Genomic DNA, 21,248 nt, shown 5'->3' with positions numbered 1-21,248 from the left:
TGCTGTAAAAGGAATTAGAGATGATAAAGGTGAAATGAAAACAGGAGAAAAAGATATCCTTGAAGTATGGAGTAATTACTTTGAAAAACTGCTAAATGAAGCAAGCAGTGATGACAGCACAGTGATAAAAAAACACTGACCAGGCATGCAGTCAGGAATACATATCCATACTTGAAGTAGAAAAAGCCATCAAAGGCTTGAAATGTGGAAAGGCAGCAGGAGTAGATGATATTCGACCAGAAATGCTGAAGTATGGTGGTATAAGAGTCTTACAGTGGCTGCACTGCATAGTTCAGAAAGCCTGGACAGAGGGACGAATTCCTGATGATTGGAGTAGAGCTCTCATAATACCCATATATAAAAAGGGAAATAAAACTGAATGTGAGAATTACAGAGGTATTTCCCTACTGAGTGTTCCTGGCAAGATCTATGCAAGTATACTTGAGAAACGGTTGAGAAGAATTGTGGAAGAAAAGCTTGGTGAAGAACAAGCTGGATTCAGGCCAAATAGAGGCTGTCAGGATCAGATCTTCACTTTACGACAAATAGTCGAGAAAGCATGGGAATATAACAAAGATCTGTATTTAAGTTTTGTCGATTTGGAAAAGGCATATGACAAGGTGCCAAGAGAGAAGCTATTCAATACGCTGCAGTTATATGGTGTCAATGGGGCATTATATCAAGCAATACTTAGTCTTTATTTGAGTTGTGAGTCAGCAGTTAGAATTGAAGGAAGTACAGGAAGATGGTTTAATGTTAAATCTGGTGTGAGACAAGGATGTACATTATCCCCTCTGTTATTCATTATCTATATGGATCACATTATGAAGGAATGTGGTATTAAACCTGATATCAAAATTGGAGATGTTAATGTCAGCTCTTTGCTTTATGCGGATGATGTTATACTTCTAAATAAATCCGCTACAAGTCTGCAAGATTCTCTGACTAAATTGAATAGCTGTTGTAATAGATATGGTATGAAGGTCAGCAATAAAAAGACAAAGACAATGAAAATAGGCAGAATCATTGAAAATGTCAACTGTGTTGTGAATGGAGAACCTGTGGAACAAGTAAAACATTTCAGCTACTTAGGCACAATTTTTACTGAAGATGGTAAACTAAATATAGAAATAGACAACAGAATCAGCAAAGCTGGTATGGTGGGAAGTCAATTGAATAAATTCATATGGAATAAGAAAGAAATTAGTCGGAACACTAAATTAGCTGTATACAAGACAGTTTTCAAACCAATTTTAACTTATGGATCTGAGAGCTGGGTCAGAAGTAAAACACTTGACCAAAGACTAGAGACCGCAGATATGAGAGTCCTGAGAAAGATTAGAGGCGTGAACAGATGGCATCAATGGCAATATCATATTAAAAATGAGGATAATAGGAAAGAACTTGACATTGTCAGCATTCAGGAATGCGTTAGCAGAGCTAATCTCAGATGGTATGGTCACTTAAATAGAATGGGAGAGGAAAGATTAGCAAAACAAGTGTTCTCTGCCAGGTTGGCAGGAAAACGACCCAGAGGAAGACCAAGATATAGGTGGATTGATACGGTACAAAGTGCCTTAGACGATAGAAATATAAGATCTGATAATGTTGGAGTCTTGACAAGTAACAGACTGATTTGGAGGAAAATTGTAGATAGAAAGTTAGTAATGATGTAATTTTTTCATGTAGTACTGTCATATCCTGTACACCCCTTGAGGGTACATGGCAGGAATTTGATGATGATGATGATGATAGCGATGTTTTCTCCCTGGTGCAGGACACCAGAGTGTACAGAGGATTTGAAATTGGAAGTGATCACTATTTAGTCTTGAGCAGGATAAAATTGAATTTCATATTGAAAAGAATAATATGTAAAAGTTTTAAAGCGAATAAAAGTTGAGCAGCTCTCAGATGTGAACTGTAGACTAAAATACAGAAAGATTATTGAAAAGAAAATGAAAGAGTTTGAGAACAGGAATCAAACCATGGAAATTCAGTGGCAAACTCTGAAGAAAACATTGATTAATTCTGCCAGAGAGGCATGTGGTGAGGTTGTGTGCAAGGATAAAATAATCAGAACCCCCTGGTGGACACAGGAAGTTAAAGAGGCAGTGAAGGAAAAGAAGAAAGCATATCAAAAGTTCCTGGCAAATAAGTCAGCTTTTACTCTTACAGAATTCAGAGACAAATGTAAGAAAACTAAACAGTGTGTAACACTAGCTAAATAAAAGTCATGGGAGGACTTTGGCAAGAATATAGAAAATAAATATCAAGAAGGTGGCAAAATATTCTGGAGGTTGTTGAAGAAGCTTAGGAATGGAGGAAAGAGTGCTGTAAAAGCAGTTAGAGATGATAAAGGTGACATGAAAACAGGAGAAAAAGATATCCTTGAAGTATGGAGTAATTACTTTGAAAAACTGCTAAATGAAACAAGCAGTGATGACAGCACAGTGATAAAAAAACACTGACCAGGCATGCAGTCAGGAATACATATCCATACTTGAAGTAGAAAAAGCCATCAAAGGCTTGAAATGTGGAAAGGCAGCAGGTGTAGATGATATTCGACCAGAAATGCTGAAGCATGGTGGTATAAAAGCCTTACAGTGGCTGCACTGCATAGTTCAGAAAGCCTGGACAGAGAGACGAATTCCCGATGATTGGAGTAGAGCTCTCATAGTACCCATATATAAAAAGGGAAATAAAACTGAATGTGAGAATTACAGAGGTATTCCCCTACTGAGTGTTCCTGGCAAGATCTATGCAAGTATACTTGAGAAACGGTTGAGAAGAATTGTGGAATAAAAGCTTGGTGAAGAATAAGCTGGATTCAGGCCAAATAGAGGCTGTCAGGATCAGATCTTCACTTTACGACAAATAGTTGAGAAAGCATGGGAATACAACAAAGATCTGTATTTAAGTTTTGTCGATTTGGAAAAGGCATGTGACAAGGTGCCAAGAGAGAAGCTATTCAATATGCTGCAGTTATATGGTGTCAATGGGGCATTATATCAAGCAATACTTACTCTTCATTTGAGTTGTAAGTCAGCAGTTAGAATTGAAGGAAGTACAGGAAGATGGTTTAATGTTAAATCTGGTGTGAGACAAGGATGTACATTATTCCCTCTGTTATTCATTATCTATATGGATCACATTATGAAGGAATGTGGTATTAAACCTGATATCAAAATCGGAGATGTTAATGTCAGCTCTTTGTTTATGCAGATGATGTTATACGTCTAAATAAATCCGCTACAAGTCTGCAAGATTCTCTGACTAAATTGAATAGCTGTTGTAATAGATATGGTATGAAGGTCAGCAATAAAAAGACAAAGACAATGAAAATAGGCAGAATCATTGAAAATGTCAACTGTGTCGTGAATGGAGAACCTGTGCAACAAGTGAAACATTTCAGCTACTTAGGCACCATTTTTACTGAAGAAGGTAAATTTAATATAGAAATAGACAACAGAATCAGCAAAGCTGGTATGGTGGGAAGTCAATTGAATAAATTCATGTGGAATAAGAAAGAAATTAGTCAGAACACTAAATTAGCTGTATACAAGACAGTGTTCAAACCAGTTTTAACTTATGGATCTGAGAGCTGGGTCAGAAGTAAAACACTTGACCAAAGACTAGAGACTGCAGATACGAGTGTCCTGAGAAAGATTATAGGCGTGAACAGATGGCATCAATGGCAATATCATATTAAAAATGAGGATATTAGGAAAGAACTTGACATTGTCAGCATCCAGGAATGCGTTAGCAGAGCTAATCTCAGGTGGTATGGTCACTTAAATAGAATGGGAGAGGAAAGATTAGCAAAACAAGTGTTCTCTGCCAGGTTGGCAGGAAAACGACCCAGAGGAAGACCAAGATATAGGTGGATTGATATGGTACAAAATGCCTTAGACGATAGAAATATAAGATCTGATAATGTTGGAGTCTTGACAAATAACAGACTGATTTGGAGGAAAATTGTAGATAGGAAGTTAGTAATGATGTAATTTTTTCATGTAGTACTGTCATATCCTGTACACCCCTTGAGGGTACATTTCAGGAATTTGATGATGATGATGATGATGATGAAATTTATCTGAAAATTAGGATGTGTCTTATAAACTGATGCATCTTACTGATGTGTTTTTTATGTATACGCAGTTGCAGAGCATCATTGCTTGTCAGTAATGTGTGATCAGGTTGAATAGATACACAGTCATTAACGGTCATGCATTTAAAAACTATCACATTATTTATTTATTATTACATTAATTAATGCATTATCATATTTACATTTTTTTATAACCCAAGGATTCTATGAAACACAGACATAGCTATATGATTGTGTTTAAGCATAGTGTGATTGCGTAAGCAAAAAAATGGCAATAATTGGAGGAAACAAAAGCAGCAATTAATAGAAGTACAATCTCTGCAGAAAACAGCAAAATAGCCAGAAATTGAAAATGAATTAAAAACTTGGATAATGGATTGGGTTGCTGCATATCTACAAAAAATGATTACTCAATGAGCAAAATTATTGGCAACAGAAAGAAATATCAGTGATTTTAGAGGTCGCAATTATGGTGCTTCAGATTTATGAAGAGAAATGATTTATGCATGTGTGTAAAAATGAAAATATCACAAAACATGCCAGACGAATTCGAAAATAAAATTATTGAGTTTCACGGATTCATCGTAAATGCTAGAAAACAAGACAATTTTGAGCTTTTACAGATAGCAAATATGGATGAAGTGCCTCTGACTTTTGATGTGACCTCAAACAAGACTGTTGACTCCAAAGGTAAAAAAAAAATATTGTTAAAACTTCTGGTCATTAAAAAACCCACTGTACTGTTGTTTTGTCGTGCTATTTGGATGGAACAAAACTGTCACCTTTTTTTAATTTTTAAAAGAAAAACAATGCCCAAAGAAGTTTGCATTCATATTTATCCAAAAGGAGATGAGGAAGGGATGAAGTTATGGATAAAGGCATGGTCCACAAGTCCCAGCAGTTTATGTCAGAATGTTAGTACGGGATCAGTTTATATGCCATAAAACCGAAGCTGTTAAGAATGAACTTTATAAAATGAAACACAAAAATAGAACTCACCTCCATGCTTCAACCTTTAGATGTATCAATAAATAAACCATTTAAAGAATTTGTGAGGGAAAAATAGGTCAATTGGATGCAATCTCCAAATTTTGAGGAAACAACTACAGGTAGGAGAAAGAAGGCTACAATTTTGCAGATGTGAATCGGTAAAGAGTTCATGGAATGAAGTGAAACTCAAAATTATTATAAAATCTTTTCAAAAGTGTGGCATTAATAATTCTGTTGACTACCAGTACAGACGATGACATTTCAAGACAGCAATGACTCGGTTTCTGATGAAGATGAATAAAGATTTGAAAAGAAGATGAATGAATTTATAAAAATTATTTTGTTTATATTATTATAAACAAATATAGTATAATAATATATATATATATATTATTATACATCCATTTTTTTAATCTAATAAATTGATAATACATGTATTAAAATTTAAAATAAAAAAAATTAATATTTACCTGAAAAATTTGATAGATGATTCATGCATCTTATACTACAAAGAATATTTTTGTTCCAATATTTGACATGAAAATGTGCTGCGTCCAATACAATGGTGCATCTTATAAGGCGAAAAATACAGTAATTATTTATATTGTGATACTTGTTGCACTTAATTATTATCAAAATAAAAACCATTTCAGTACACAAATAATTTGTACAGTATTCTTATTTTTAATACTTGGGAATATTTTTTTATGATGCTAGTTTCCTGAAAATATATTTTCTATTTACTTCCGGTATCTGTGTGTTCATCTAAATTTAGAATTTTGATTTTTAAAATTTTCAAGCATGGCGGTCTCCCTAGCTGTTCATCAGAAAACAAAAAGAGAAATCCCTAAAAGCCGCCTGTTTTGTTGCATAATTTAATGTCTCTAAAAATAAGCGATTGCAAATTACTTAGATATAAGAATTAAACAAATTATTTTAAGAACCCAAGAGTGTAATATCTGAAATGGATATAGTTCTGCATTGTTCACCTCCTTCTTTTTCTTGCTCCATTTTTCTTTTTCCTTTTCTTCATCTTCTTTCTTTTGTTTTTCTTCAAGTTCATCCTGCAACTTCTTCTGAAATAGCAAAAATGAAAGAAAAAAATATTCTTGTAAATCGATACTTCAATTTTTCAAATCATTTAATGTTTAACAGTCATTACTAAGGTATTAATGGTTAAGAATTTAGGAAGACAACACACATGTACAGAAACTGCGACAGTGTGCACTGGACAAAGAAAGGTGGAAGAAGATAATGGAGGCATTAGACACCAACACCAACAGGCAGCAAGCCCACGGTTTGTGATGATGATGAACACGTGTTAAAATAATTACTTTACTTAATATTAGGAAAGTAATATTTGACGTTTCAACCTCTGTATCGAGGTCATCATCAGAAAAATACATATGTATAACACCCAAGCTGCATGCTACTGCACTTTACAAAGGTAAAATGAATCTAAGCTGCTTATTAATCTTTTATCTAGGCCTGACCTCTAATGGGAAAAGAAAAAAAATTAATAATATTATAAAAATAAAATAAAATAAAGTTAAAAAAAAATAGATATAAAAATAAATTAAAAACAGAACTACATTACCCCCCTAACCGGCCACGACGTCGAGATAAATCTGGATACAAAGTGCAATTTGGAGTCACTATTTCATCCACATTGGCCAGTAGGGAGGTTAAACATCTCTAAAGTTGTCTCGTATTGAGATTTCCTTCTGGGCTTATTCAGGTTGTTATAAGGGTTGCAGATGGGTCCTCCACATTTTTGGAATGATTAGTCCGTCATTTTTGTTCAGGTTTGGATTGTGTTTTAGCATTTCACACAAACACGATCCAAACCTAAACAAAAATGATGGACCGATCATTCCAAGAATGTAGAAATATACATCTGCAACCTTTATAATAACCGGAACAAGCCCAGAAAGAAATCTTAATACGAGAGGACTTTAGAGATGTTTAATGCAGTTCTGTTTTTAATTTATTTTTATATATAATTTTTTTTAAATTTCAATTTAATTTTTTATTATTTTTTTAATATTATTAATTTTTTTTTCTTTTCCCACTAGAGGTTAGGCTGGATAAAAGATTATAAGCAGCTTAGATTCATTTTACCTTTGTAAAGTGCAGTCGCATGTAGCTTGATTCTTATGCATATATATTTTTCTGATGATGACCTCAATACAAAGATCGAAACATCAAATGTTACTTTTCTAATATTAAGTAATTATTTTAACACGCGTGTTGTATCTCCCTAAATTCTTAACCATGAATGCTGACCGTGTAACCTTAAAAGAAAGAATTACTAAGGTATAGACATATTTTATGCACAATAACTTTTACCTCACATTATCCAGCAAATTTTTTACCCATTATATTTATTTATATTTTATATGTCACTCTCACCCATGAAAAGTTGTAAACCTACAGTAGTACTGTGCATGCTACACCTTATTTGAATATAATCTAAAATTGTATTTTAGGTGAAATTAAAAAAAAAAATAGAGTATAGTTTTTTATTTTTCTAATTAATGGTACATACTAGTAGTGACAGCTGTAGATTATTTTAAATTCAAATGTGGCACTAATATTTTTCTGCTACTTCAGATCTGCTCACTAGTTTGAAGCAGTATGAAAAAGAATGGACTGTACATCAGCTAACCATTAATTTATCAAAAGTGCTACATTTTTATCAAAAAAAAAAAAAAATAGGTGAGGATGCCAGCAGATGTCCTAAAAAAATATAAAGAAAATGATCCAATGTGTAAAACTAGCTAAACAAAAGTTATGGAAAGACTTTGGCAAGAACATAGAAAATAGTGGCAAAACGTTCTGGAGTCTATTGAAAAGTTTAGAAATGAAGAAAGAGTATTGTAAAAGGGAACAAACAAGATAAAGGTGACATGAAAACTGTAGGTGGAGATATTCTAGATGACTGGAGATGACATTGAAAGAGCAAAATGAAACAAGCAGTGACATACATAACAGTATTAGAAAATGAATTTTTAATGGCACTTGTGGCATAATAATGTTTCTTAGCCACACGTATTCACAAGAATATAAAAATTTTATTACTACAAATATTTTGATCATAAATTAACTGGTCATCATCAATGCATTAGCATAATCACAAGGTGAGGCAAGAACAAAGAATATTAATCTTAATTTACAGAACTGAGCCACATATGCTAGATGCCACCTAGTGGGTGATTATAATAAGATTACTATTAAAAACTGAAAAATCTGGCCTCACTCAGCATGGAGTGGACAATGACCAGGATATCGTATGGTTCAATAGTAAGCTTTTAGATCAGTGAATGTTTAGGTTTGAATGGTTATTTAAAGAGAGTGCTAAAGTACTTCTACACGGCTCAAATTTAAATTGTAATGATTTACAATTTAAATCATTACCAAGATTTGGGAGAGTCTCATCCTTATAAATTGCAAGCAATAGTGCTTCCCCCCATTCAAAATTATGTTTTTAAATTTAATTAATTTAATTAATATAATTCTCCATCATTTCATTATCTAATCAAATTAAATTTTATTTCAAATCACTTAAGGCCAGTGCAAACTGGCCTTGACTCAGCTGCCCACGGTTGTTGACACCTCTGAGGCGAGTGAAGTATGGAGGTATCTATTCTAGCGATGCAATACAATCTGCTGCAGCGATGATGATCAGTTAATATTATTTGCAGTAATAAAATTATTATATTCTTGTGAATAAGTGTGTCTAATAAAAGTACTATCAAAACCATGAAATGTGGATAGGCAGCTGGAGTAGATAATATTTAACCAGAAATAATCAAATATGGAGGTATAAAAGTTTTGCAATGAATACATTGTATAATTCAGAAGGCCTGGTCAGAAGGTTGCATTCCAGAGGACTGGAATAGAGTTCTTGTAGTTCCCCTCTTCAAGAAAGCAGGATAAAAACAATGTGAGAATAATAGATGAAATCATGGGAGTATAACAAGGATCTGTACCTCTGTAAATCTAGAAAAATCATACAACAAGGTGCTCAGAGAAAAACTTGTCAGAACAATTCAATCATAAGGAGTAAATGGAAAATTATATAGAGCAACATATAGTCTATACCAGCGTTTCCCAAACTATGTTCCGTGGGACACCAGTGTTCAGCAGAAAGTGAATAAGTGTTCCAGGAAAAATTATCAAAATTAATACGAGCCTGGATTAGTTTTAAATGCTGTGACAGTTCAAACATGTTTGAAAATCAGGAGCTCCTCACTTTGTGTGTGGATTATGCTATTAAAGCCAGTGCTAACTGGCCTTGACTCAGCTGCCCGCGGTTGTCGGCACCTCCGAGGTGAGTTAAGTATGGAGGTATCTATTCTAGGAAATGTGCGGTCACAAGCAAGGTCAATGTGATGCGGCCAGGCACGCTTGTAGTGTGCGCTGTTGCATTTTTGCGATGCAATACAACCTGCTGTAGCGATAGTGTGTGCTTAGCTTTACACTGAATTTGAGACAGATGATACTCCAATCTAACCAAGGTGTTCTGTTGAAATTTCAGAATTTGTGAAGTGTTCCATCATAGGAAAAGTTTGAGAAAAGCTGGTCTATGTTATGTTGCAAGTCAGTAGTTAGAACTGAATGTAATACAGCAAAATGGTCGAATATAAAATCAGGGGCAAAGACAATCTTTGTTTGTTCCCTTTTAGCTTTACACTGAATTTGAGACAGATGATACTCCAATCTAACCAAGGTGTTCTATTGAAATTTCAGAATTTGTGAAGTGTTCCATCATAGGAAAAGTTTGAGAAAAGCTGGTCTATGTTATGTTGCAAGTCAGTAGTTAGAACTGAATGTAATACAGCAAAATGGTCGAATATAAAATCAGGGGCAAAGACAATCTTTGTTTGTTTCCTTTTACAATATTCTTTCTTCATTTTTAAAGCAAGACAGGGTGCGCACTATTGCTACTCTTATTCATCACCTATATGGACTGTATTATAAAAGAAAGTGGTATTCACCTGATATCAGAATCAGAGATATCAAATTTACTTCTTTGCTTTATGCAGATGTACTCCTAAACACATCCAGTGCAAGTCTTCAGGATTCTCTTAATAAACTGAATCAGTGCAAGTTTGTAACAAATTTGGCATGCAAATCAGCAAAAAAAGATCAAACTTATGAACATAGACAGAAACACAAAAAACTTCAATTGCATTCTTCATTGGTAAATTAAGTATGGAAATAGACAACAGAATACAAATACACAAATCTTGTATATGATGGGGCAACCAACTGAACAGATTTATATGGAATAAGAGAGAAATTACCCAAAACACTAAACTAATAGTATACAAGATAGCATTATAACTGCTTTTAAGTTATGGATATGAGAGCTGGGTTAGAAATAATGCACTTGATCAAAAACTAGAAACTACAGATAATTAGGGGAGTGAACAGATGGTATCAATGGAAGAATCATATGAAACATGAGGATATTAGGGAAAGAACTTGACATTGTTAGTATTCAAGAATGTGTGAGCAGAGCAAAAAAACAGAATGAAAAAGGGAAAGGTTTAGTGAAACAAGTGCTGGATGTCAAGACTGCAGTAAAGAATCCAGAGGAAGACAAGATCCAGGTGTACTAGAAGACCAAAATATTAGATATGACAATATTGGAGATTTTATGACAATAAAATATTAGATATGACAACAAGTAATAGAATAATCTGAAGGAATATTGTTGTATGAGATGCTGGACTATCCTATTTCCAGAGGATATAAATATAGAAATGTGGTCCGGAAGTTTGGGTTTTGCAATGAGCTGACAACAAATTGCCTTGAAAACTACTACTTGTTAAGGAATCTGGAAAGAAAAGCTTCACAACAGACAGACCAAATGGGTACAACTCAAAAAATTATTATTGGATTATGATATCTGGACAAAGAATACAAGAACATTATATAAGACAGGAGTACTAAAGCACTCATATCAGAAATCCATCGATATAAATTTAGTGGCAGTACAAGAAATAAGATGGATTGGAACATTCACAATTTTTTCAAGTGGAAAAGAACAGGAGATCATAAATTTAGAGTAGCATTTATAGTAGATAAAGACATTAAAGAAAATGCTTTAGATTTTAGATCTGTGAATTAAAGATTGAGCAGAATGAGTAAAACTGAGTGTAGAATGAAAAGAGTCACACTAAACATCAGACTGCAAAACAAAATAAGGAATGAAGATATAAGAAAAGAAACAAAAGAATCCAGGAGAAGAAATTTTAAAATTAAAATGGAAATGTGTAGGACATACTGCACGGATGAAAGTGACAGATGGACAAAGACAATTGATCACCCAGTGGCATCCGTATGAAGGAAGAGAAATGCTAGAAGACCAGAGAGAAGATGGAAGGGTGACCTAGTGGAGATGGTTGATGGAGAATGTTGGCATCAGGGCTTCAACAGAGAAAGATGGAAACAAATGGGAAAAAAAGCATATAACCAAAACTGGTTTTATAAAAAGGGCTAAGAAGAAGAAGAAGAAGAGAATGAAAGATTATGTGCAATAATAATCAGCGTAAAATGTTTTAATTCATATATTATAAATGCTCATGCATGAACAGTGTAAAAGGATGAGATGGAAAAAAGGATAACCATATTTTTTCTATAAAATGGAGAGGCTGTATGATTCAGCACCATCTAATGACATAAAATTGATTATTGCAGATTTCAATGCTATTATAAAAGTACAATTGGAAAACATAGTCTACATGTCCACACTAATGATAATGGAGAGAAACCGAAAGATTTTGCTACAAGTAAAAATATGGTTATACCCTCTACATGTTTTCATCATAAAGACATCCATAAAAGGAGATGGATATCCTCGGATGGTACAACATTTAATCAGGTTGATCATGTGCATATAGATAAAAGATCGACATCAAGTATTATGCATTTAAGATCATGTAGAAAAGCTTGATTATGATTTACTTCTGAAAAAAAAAAAAAAAGAAAGAAAAAGAAAAAAAAAAGTTATATATCAACTACTGTAGAAGATGAACCTGCACAAATACTATTAAGACAAGAGCTTAGCAATACAGTACAGCTAATTCTCTTTTTACATGGCCGTTTTTTACACAATTTCGAAATAACACAGTTTAGAAAACAAAATCAATTCTATTTTTACATGGTTCAAATGGTGCTTATTTTTAAAATTTCTGTTTGAATTCGGTTCTGTTAAAAAGGGTATTTCCATTATAATTATAATGGAAATACCTTTCTAGGTACACACGTACTTGAATTTTGAGGAACCTTCCCCCCTTCTATGTTTTAAACACCGGGGATTACTCCATGCTACAGAATGTAGACAACTGTGGCGACAAAAAAAATCAACTTTTGTAAATATGATTCCCAACTAAGCCAACAGATGATCTGTTATATTGTACATAGTGTGTAAAAAGTTTTGCACACTATGCATACATGATCAGTGGGATGATGTAATAGTTTCCACTTTCAGGTTAGTTGTAAGCAGGGGCTTGCGCGAGCCCTTTGTTAACTTTTTCTCAAATTCGTGAGCCTCTTGTTCTTCTTGTTTACTTTTTTATTTTTTCAAAAAAAAAAAAAAACAACATAATTTTTTGAAATATATTAAGCGACAAACTCATTAGGTAACCTAACAAAAATTAGTCTATTCAGCAGTGTGTATAGATTATTGGGAATTATTGTTTCAACTCCTTTATAAGAATGCACCCAAGTTTGAAAATAAAATAAGCACATGCACTATCTTTATCCTTCTCCCTTTTGGTAGCCAATCGTATAAAACCAGTAGCCAATCAAATGTTCGTAAAACTGTCATCAACTGCTTGTTCCACTGGACATCAGTTCTGTGTTCGTCAGTACACTGATGTATAACAATTGGTTATGTTTAAAATTTAAAAACTGTATATTCAGCAAATTTTATTTTTATAATTGTAAAAGTATTTTTATCCATGAAACATGAAAAGACAGTCAAATTTATTACATTTTTTTTAGGAAAGAAAAAATAATGAAAAGTGATTCTGCTGATTCTACTGCAGTTGAAAATGAAGTCGAAGATGAAGATAATACACACATTGATTCAATGAATATGCAACAAGTTGGAGGAGAAAAAGAAAACCATTTACTTGATTGCTGTAACGAGAAGCAAGCATTGTATTTCAAAATGTAGTATAAGTGGTTAGAAGTTAAAAATGGTAAATTAGGATGTCATGTTTGCTCAAAATATAAAAACTTAGATGTTAAAAGAGAAAAAAGTTGTTACCTATCAAAGGAATGGGTAGAAATGAAAATAGAACGATATGGAAACACTACAGACTCAAGAACTGCATCTTTGCGTAAAACGTTATCCAAACATAATGAATCATTTGCTCATAATAAAATCATAAAAATAAATGAAGAATGCAGCAAATCTATATTACCAAATTTAATTGACAAACTAAATGAACAAGAAATTTTTATAACTTCAAAAATGTTTAATTCTGTTTACAGTTTGGTGAAGAGAAACCAACCAATGTGTGATTTACCAGATTTAATCGAGCTTCAAATTAAAAATGGTATTGATCTAGGATTATCATTGCATTCTAGATTCTCAGGAATTAGAATAGTTGAACAGATTTCTAAACAAATAAAATTAGAAATATTCTCCAAAATAATAGAAAAAAAATTGCTAAATTTCTATAACAGCAGACGAATCGACAACTAAAACGCTTATCGAAAATAAGTGTTTTAGTTATTCACATACAAGTTGAGCTCACAGAACCATATATGATTTTTGTAGATCTTGTAGAACCAGAAAATACCACCACAGAATGTATACATGCTACATTGCTACTTTAAATTCATATGGATTTTCTGATAGCTATTTAAAAAATCATCACATTGCATTTTGTTCTAATGGAGTTAGTGTAATTTTTTACTAAATGATTTAAGGAAATTACAATGTCAACTAGAATATACATTAAAATAAATTTTAATATACTTCAATATTTCGGCAACGTCACGTTGCCATTTTCAAGAAACTTAAGAACGTGACACGTGCATGCAGGCACAACAAACAGTAAGTGAGGAAGAAGCAGGAAGCTATTATTTCTCCTAAAGTCCTGATTATGTTTCCTAGCAGGCAATGTTGGTATTCTTGGATGATTGGGCTGAAGGTCTTCTGATGTAGGTTTCCCAAATTTGAGGCAGTCTCATGCAGCTAAATTTGTTGAGGTTTGGATTGTTTCTTAGGGCTGAAGCTGATTCCATGAACAGCCTTTCATATTTGTATTTATTATGGTGTATTATCGTGGCTTTCTTCCACCGTATTCTATGGCAGGTATCCGGTGCATGGTCAGTAAGACCAGAGTGGCTGTATTGGTGAAACCGGAAGTAGTCCTTGTGTTCTAAAATTCTGATATTTGCTGTCCTGCCTGTTTGGCCAAAGTAGGACAGCTTACAGCTACAAGGGACCTGGTATACACCAGGTAGGTCTAGGGGACAAGGTTGGTCTTTAGTAGAGCGGATAAGGGATGCCAATTTTTTATATGGTCTGTAACGAGAAGTTAAGTCATGTTTTTTTAGGATTTTTGTAATTTTTTCCAAGGCGTCTCGGATATAGGGTATGGTGATGGATTTCGAGTAATCCTTGTTGTGAGGGGCGGGGTTACTGGTTTCAATATATTTTGGATTTTTTTTTGGGGGGGTAGGTAGCCACTGGCTGAGGAAGTGTTGAGAATGTGATTTAGTTGTGGTTAGGGTATTGTCATTTGAACAGATAAGTTTAGCCCTGTTGTGTAGTGTCTTAATGACTCCATACTGTTGCGAGGAGGGGTGGTGGGATTGTTGGTGAATGTATCTGCCTGTATAGGCGGGTTTTCTATAGACCGAGAAAACCAAGGTTCCATCAGGCTGATGGGTGACTAATGTGTCTAAGAAAGGAAGGCAGTTGTTTTTTTCTTCTTCCAGGGTGAATTTGATTCTGGGGTGTTGGTTGTTTAAGTGTGTTAGGAAGGAGAGGAGTGCATCGGAGTCATGTGGCCAAATAGCGAACACATCATCAACATAGTGAAGCCAAATGGTTGGTTTTTGTGGGGCTGAGTTTAAGGCTTTCTCTTCAAAAGTCTCTATAAAAGTTGGCCAAGGGTGAGGAGAGTGGAGAACTCATGGCTGTCCCCTCTATTTGTTTGTAGAATCACAAAAAATATTGAAACCAGTAAACCACAACCCCCCCCCCCCTCACAACAAGGATTACTCTAAATCCATCGCCATACCCTATATCCGAGGCACTTCGGAAAAAATTACAAAAATCCTAAAAAAACATGACAACTTCTTGTTATAGACCATATAAAAAATTGGCATCCCTTATCCGCTCTATTGCAGCTGTAAGCTGTCCTACTTTGGCCAAACAGGCAGGACAGCAAATATCAGAATTTTAGAACACAAGGACTACATCCGGTTTCACCAATACAGCCACTCTGGTCTTACTGACCATGCACTGGATACCTGCCATAGAATATGGTGGAAGAAAGCCACGATAATACACCGTAATAAATACAAATATGAAAGGCTGTTCATGGAATCAGCTTCAGCCCTAAGAAACAATCCAAACCTCAACAAATTTAGCTGCATGAGACTGCCTCAAATTTGGGAAACCTACATCAGAAGACCTTCAGCCCAATCATCCAAGAATACCAACATTGCCTGCTAGGGAACACAATCAGGACTTTAGGAGAAATAATAGCTTCCTGCTTCTTCCTCACTTACTGTTTGTTGTGCCTGCATGCACGTGTCATGTTCTTAAGTTTCTTGAAAATGGTAATGTGACGTTGCCGAAATATTGAAGTATATTAAAATTTATTTTAATATATGTCCTAGTTGACGTTGTAATTTCTTAAATCATTTAGTAAAAAATGCATAACCAACGTCTAAGCCTTTCCACGGGAGTTAGTGTAATGTTAGGAAACAAATCAGGTGTTGCAATCAAACTTCTAAAAAAATTTCCCAACATTGATTTGGCATTGCATAGCTCATCGTTTACAATTAGTTAGCATTAGACGATCTGATAAAAAACATTAAAGAAATAAATCATTTTGAAATATTTATGGATAAATTATATGCTTTTTATCATCAATCACCAAAAAATCAACGAGAATTAAATACGATTGCAAAAAAGCCTTGGTATCGAAATTTTACAGACTGGCCATGTGTTTGGACCATGATGGGCAGCTCACAGTTTACGAACGGCTCTTGCTGTGTGGAGAAATTACCCAGCTTTTTTGCAAGCATTTGCATCGAACGATAAATATAACGGCTTTTTAAACCAACTTTTCATTTTGGAATTTTTAAAAGATGTAACATTAATGATTGATATCCTACAGGAATTATCATATCTGTCAGAAATTCTACAAAGTCGCAATGTAAGTATTATAAGGGCTAACTCCTTAATCATGCAAACAATTAAGGCAGTTAATGATTTAAAAAATTCTGTAGGTTCTTATGAATCTAAAATTGATACCATGTTAAAATCAAAGAATTTGAAGGAATAGCAATTGAAAGCAAAATCAGATTTCACAAACTACAGCGAGAAACATTATTAAACTCTTTTATAATGTCTTTAAAGGATAGATTAATGCAGCAAAGCAATTTTAAACTTAAAAATGAAAATTATGAGGATTTGGAAGATGAAGAACTGAAAAACATTTTAAATGTATGAATGGAATATGGAAGAAGTTATGTGTCCATGGTTAGAAGGAGAAAAGAGAATAAGATCTTTAAATTTTATTTTGAAATATGAAATTAAAATTAATGATTTTAAAGATTTAGTGGAAATGGCTTTAACTGTAAAGTTACAAAATGAAACTCCCAGCATGGTGAAAAAAGCCAAAGTGATTATGCCAACAATTGCAGTTTGCAGCACTGAAGCCGAACGAGCTTTTAGTGTGATGAATAATATTGTAATGACGAAGAGATTTTCTCTCACTATAAAACATATTTTGGATTTAATGACAATATGTATAAATGGGAAACCCTTGAATGAATTTAATCTGAATTCCTATGTCAAATCTTTTCTAGAAAATCATCGCTGGGCTATAGATCCTCTTAGAAGAACATAAGGTGTGGCACCTGTTGTCATAAGTATTTCCTTAAAGTAATTGTTTGTAAATGCTAACCTGTAAAAGAGTAAGTTTTATTTGGATAAATGTGCACCAGACAGAGAGTTATTTTTTTTTTCATGCAAAATCGTCTCATCGTCTTAAAAGTGATTTTATTAAATAAAATATTATAGTTACTGTTACTACCATTTTACAAATAAGAATTCACTTTTGGTAATCATATATAAATAAATAGGACTATAAAATAATGCCCCTTGATCACTTTGAAGTATAAAAACAAAAGAAAAATATAACGTATTTCAATATTATTGTGTTTAGATAATATTTACTTATAGATTGTCATAAAAACTTCTATCGCAAACAAAACAAATTTATTTTGTTTATAAAAAATGTGGACTATTGCATATGTGCGATTATAAAAGATTTTATTCTTATTATATTTTGATATTAAAAAATATTTTTCTTATGTAAGATAAATTAACACAGATGATTGCATGCAAATATTTCATGTTTAGATCATGAAATATTTGTTGAAAATGATCACCTTTTACAGGTTGATTGTCCCCTCATACTTTTTGATTGGCATTTGTACACAAGCTGTATTAATAAAAGTTTTTGTGTGAAATAGGGCTTTTTTTTTTTTATAGAGCCTTTTGTTAAAATTTCCATAGCTCACCACTGGTTGTAAGTCATAATCTGAGTAAAACATCACATGTACATTTTCTATTTCTGGTGTGCTTTTTTTTTTTTTTTTTTTTTTTTTAACGAAATAAGACTTCAAAACTGGAGGAATCTGATTTAGGTCAGATATTACAAAACCAATGTTCTTACATCAAATTTCAAACCTTACATGGAAAAACAAGTCTCTGCAGCTCAGTGGTTTCAATGATGCCCTTTTGTTTTTCAACCCATAAAACAGGCAAACCAGCCAGAACACGCAATTAATTGACAGCCATAATACACCATGCAGATAGGATTAAATGTCCTATCAGAACATTAATTAAATTTCAAACAAGTTGAGTTACTTGGCCATGACAGGCCACTGAGCATAACATGCAAGAGAAAATGGGATGTGGGAAAACTCAACTGAGATTAACGGTGTTTTACACAAAGTTTGTGGAGATGGAGCAAGGTATCACGGTACAATGTCACTGGACATCTCGCTGCTGTGAAGGGGAAAAACAGTAAACACAACTTAAGAAATGTCAATCAACAATGGTGTTCATTACAGAGCCTGCCAAGAGGTCTGTGCAAAATGTAATGAAATCACAAATCAAGCAGATATTTCAACTAGATCTGTTTTCAGAATTCAGACTGAAAATTTTGAAGATAAGAAAAGCTATTCCCAAGTGTCACACTAGCTGACAGAAGAAAAGCATGCAGGAAAGAACTGCTATATAGTTATGAGATTGAAGGCAAACAGTTTTTCACTAAACTGTTATTGCAGACAAAATATAGATACAAGATTCTGAACCAGAACTAAAAAGTCAGTCTTCACAGTGGAAACATCCAACTTCTCTTCATACAAAAAAATGTTAGCATCAACATTTATAAGTTAAGTTGATGATAATGGTTTATAACAGTGACTGACAAGCAAATAAACTACAGGAAGTGAAGCTGAATAAGGGTGTGAGGACTAGATTTTTGACTTGGAGAGTGGGGAAAGAATGGAAAGAGCTACCAGAGTCAGTTGTGAGCACTTTTTGTCTGTTAATGAGTGTCACAATATGATAGATATTGTGTGGATAGTATGGGTCTCCTGTAATGAGTCTTCAGACTCTGTGGAGGTGCCTCGTACACTAATCATAATAATATTTTATGTTCAAAATTTGCAGCAAAAGATCTGATATGATGCATAACAATGTAAGGCCACATAATTCATGTGATTTACCTGTCTTATGGAAAAATATTGATGGCAAATACTTTCTTGACCTAAGTTCTGATGTAAGCAAGCCCTCCAGATTTCGATCTGTTTCTTAAGTTCAAAGAACGTCCACTCTGTGGAAAACACTTCACTTTACCACTGATGAGATTGTAGGAGAAGTGATTATCAGCATCAACAAAGAAGGTGTGCTGAGAACAATATGTGACTACTCAAATGATAATAGTGATAAGGCATAACAGAGATTATACTGAAAGGTTGTAAATATATTTTGTAAAATAAATGTTTTGGTCAACAATGAAAATGTATTGTGCAGAACTTTCAACATCAACCTCAGAGATATGAATATGATTATGTTCAAGCCCTGACCACAAAAAGCTATCTTATGAATACCCGCTGAAGAATATTAACAGAATATATATATCAATAAAGGCAAGAGTTACCTTCATATCTCAAGTGAAATTAATAAACAGATATTAATCTATTAATAAAGCTGATATGAAAACTGAAGATAAAGATATTTCAGATATCAGGAGTAATTACTTTGAAAGACTGTTCAATGAAACAAGCAGTGACAGAACAGCAGTAGAAAACATTCAAGAGGAATGCAACAGATTTTTTGGAAAGAGAGATGTAGAATCAGAGATATTAAACTTTGAACTCTATACGTATGATGTACTCCTAGACATATCCAGTGTAAGTCTTCAAGATTCTCTTACCAAATGAATAATAGGTGCACAAATTTGGTATGAAAATCAGCAACAATACAGGAGTACACATCATATTTGAAATAGAAAAAGTTATCAAAAGCTTGAAAACTTTATTAAAGATATTTAACCAAAAATATGCTAAGAAATATTGTAGAAGAAAAACATGGAAAAGAAGAAGCTGGGATCAAGTCAAATAGAGGCTTTCAAGATAAGATTTGCACTGTACAATAAATAGTTGAGAAATCAAGGGAATATAACAACGATCTATACTTAAGTTTTGTAGATCTGGAAAAGGCATATGAGAAGTTGCCTAGATAAAAAAAAAAGCTCTTCAAAATGCTACAATTATATAGGATAAATGGAACTTTATACAGAGCAATACACAGTCTATATTTAAGTTATAAGTCAGCAGTTATAATTTGAAAGAAATCCAAGAAGATGATCTGATGTAAAATCAGGCAGAAATCAAGGGTGCATGTTATGAAAGAAAGTGGCATTAAATCTTATATTAGAATCAGAGATATTAAACTTTGAACTCTATACATATGATATACTCCTAAACACATTCAAGTGTAAGTCATCAAGATTCTCTTATTAGGTTTAAGAGTTTTATATTCCCCTATTTTCATAGTTTTTTTTTTTTTTTTTTTTTTTTGTTGCTGAATAACACCTGCAACAAATTCGGTATGAAAATCAGCAACAAAAAAAGACCAAAACTATGAAAATAGGCAGGAATACAAAACTATAAATGCATTCTCAATAGAGAGCCTAAGAACACACAAAATATTTTAGCAATTTAGATAGTTTTAGTGAAAATGCCAAATTAAAGATGGAAATAGACAGTAGAATATACAAAGATGGTATGGTAGAGAGCCAGTTGAATAAATTTATATGGAATAAGAGAGAAATGAGCCAAAACACTACAGTAGCAGCATACAAGATAGTATTCAAATGGTTTTAAGTTATGGATCTGAGAGCCTGGTTATAAATAAAGCATTTGATCACATAGCAGAAATCACAGATAGAGTTATGAGAATGGTATCAATGGCAGATTTGATGAAGATATTAGAAGATAAAAATGAAGATATTACGAAAGAACTTGACAATGTTAGCATTTAAGAATGTGTAAGAAAAGCAAATCAAATATGATATGATCTCTTAAACAGAATAGTAGAGGAAAGGTAGGCAAAACAGGTATTTGATGTTATAATGATAGGGAAAAAACTCAGAGGAAGACCACAATCTACATTGATTAATTCAATCAGAAGTGCCCAAGAAGACCAAAACATTATGTATAACATAATATTAGAGTGCAAGTAATAGACCAACTAGACCAAGAGAGTGGAGGGAGGGCAAAATAATTCCTCTGTATCTAATTACTCGAAAAGCTGGTCAAAAAGAGAATTCAGGAATGGGTGGATAAGAATACGATAATCTATGAG

General features: G+C 33.3%; 1 protein-coding gene across 1 annotated transcript in view; it reads right to left on the bottom strand.

The window, feature by feature from the left end:
• The window catches only part of LOC150094927 (uncharacterized), a 259,949-nt gene that overhangs the window by 136,990 nt on the left and 101,711 nt on the right, over positions 1 to 21,248 (bottom strand). The window contains exon 5 of the mRNA XM_090411150.1: positions 6,088 to 6,174. Within this exon, the coding sequence (XP_090267276.1) occupies positions 6,088 to 6,174 (87 nt within the window). The remainder of the gene's footprint in view (positions 1 to 6,087; positions 6,175 to 21,248) is intronic.

The sequence above is a fragment of the Typopeltis vanoorti genome, chromosome 21 (assembly GCF_054136105.1).
Source record: "Typopeltis vanoorti isolate ZY-2024b chromosome 21, IOZ_Tvanoo_1.0, whole genome shotgun sequence".
Taxonomy (NCBI): Eukaryota; Metazoa; Arthropoda; class Arachnida; order Uropygi; family Thelyphonidae; genus Typopeltis; species Typopeltis vanoorti.
The sequence above is the reverse complement of the archived record's forward strand: the minus strand, read 5'-3'. Positions and strand labels throughout refer to the sequence as shown.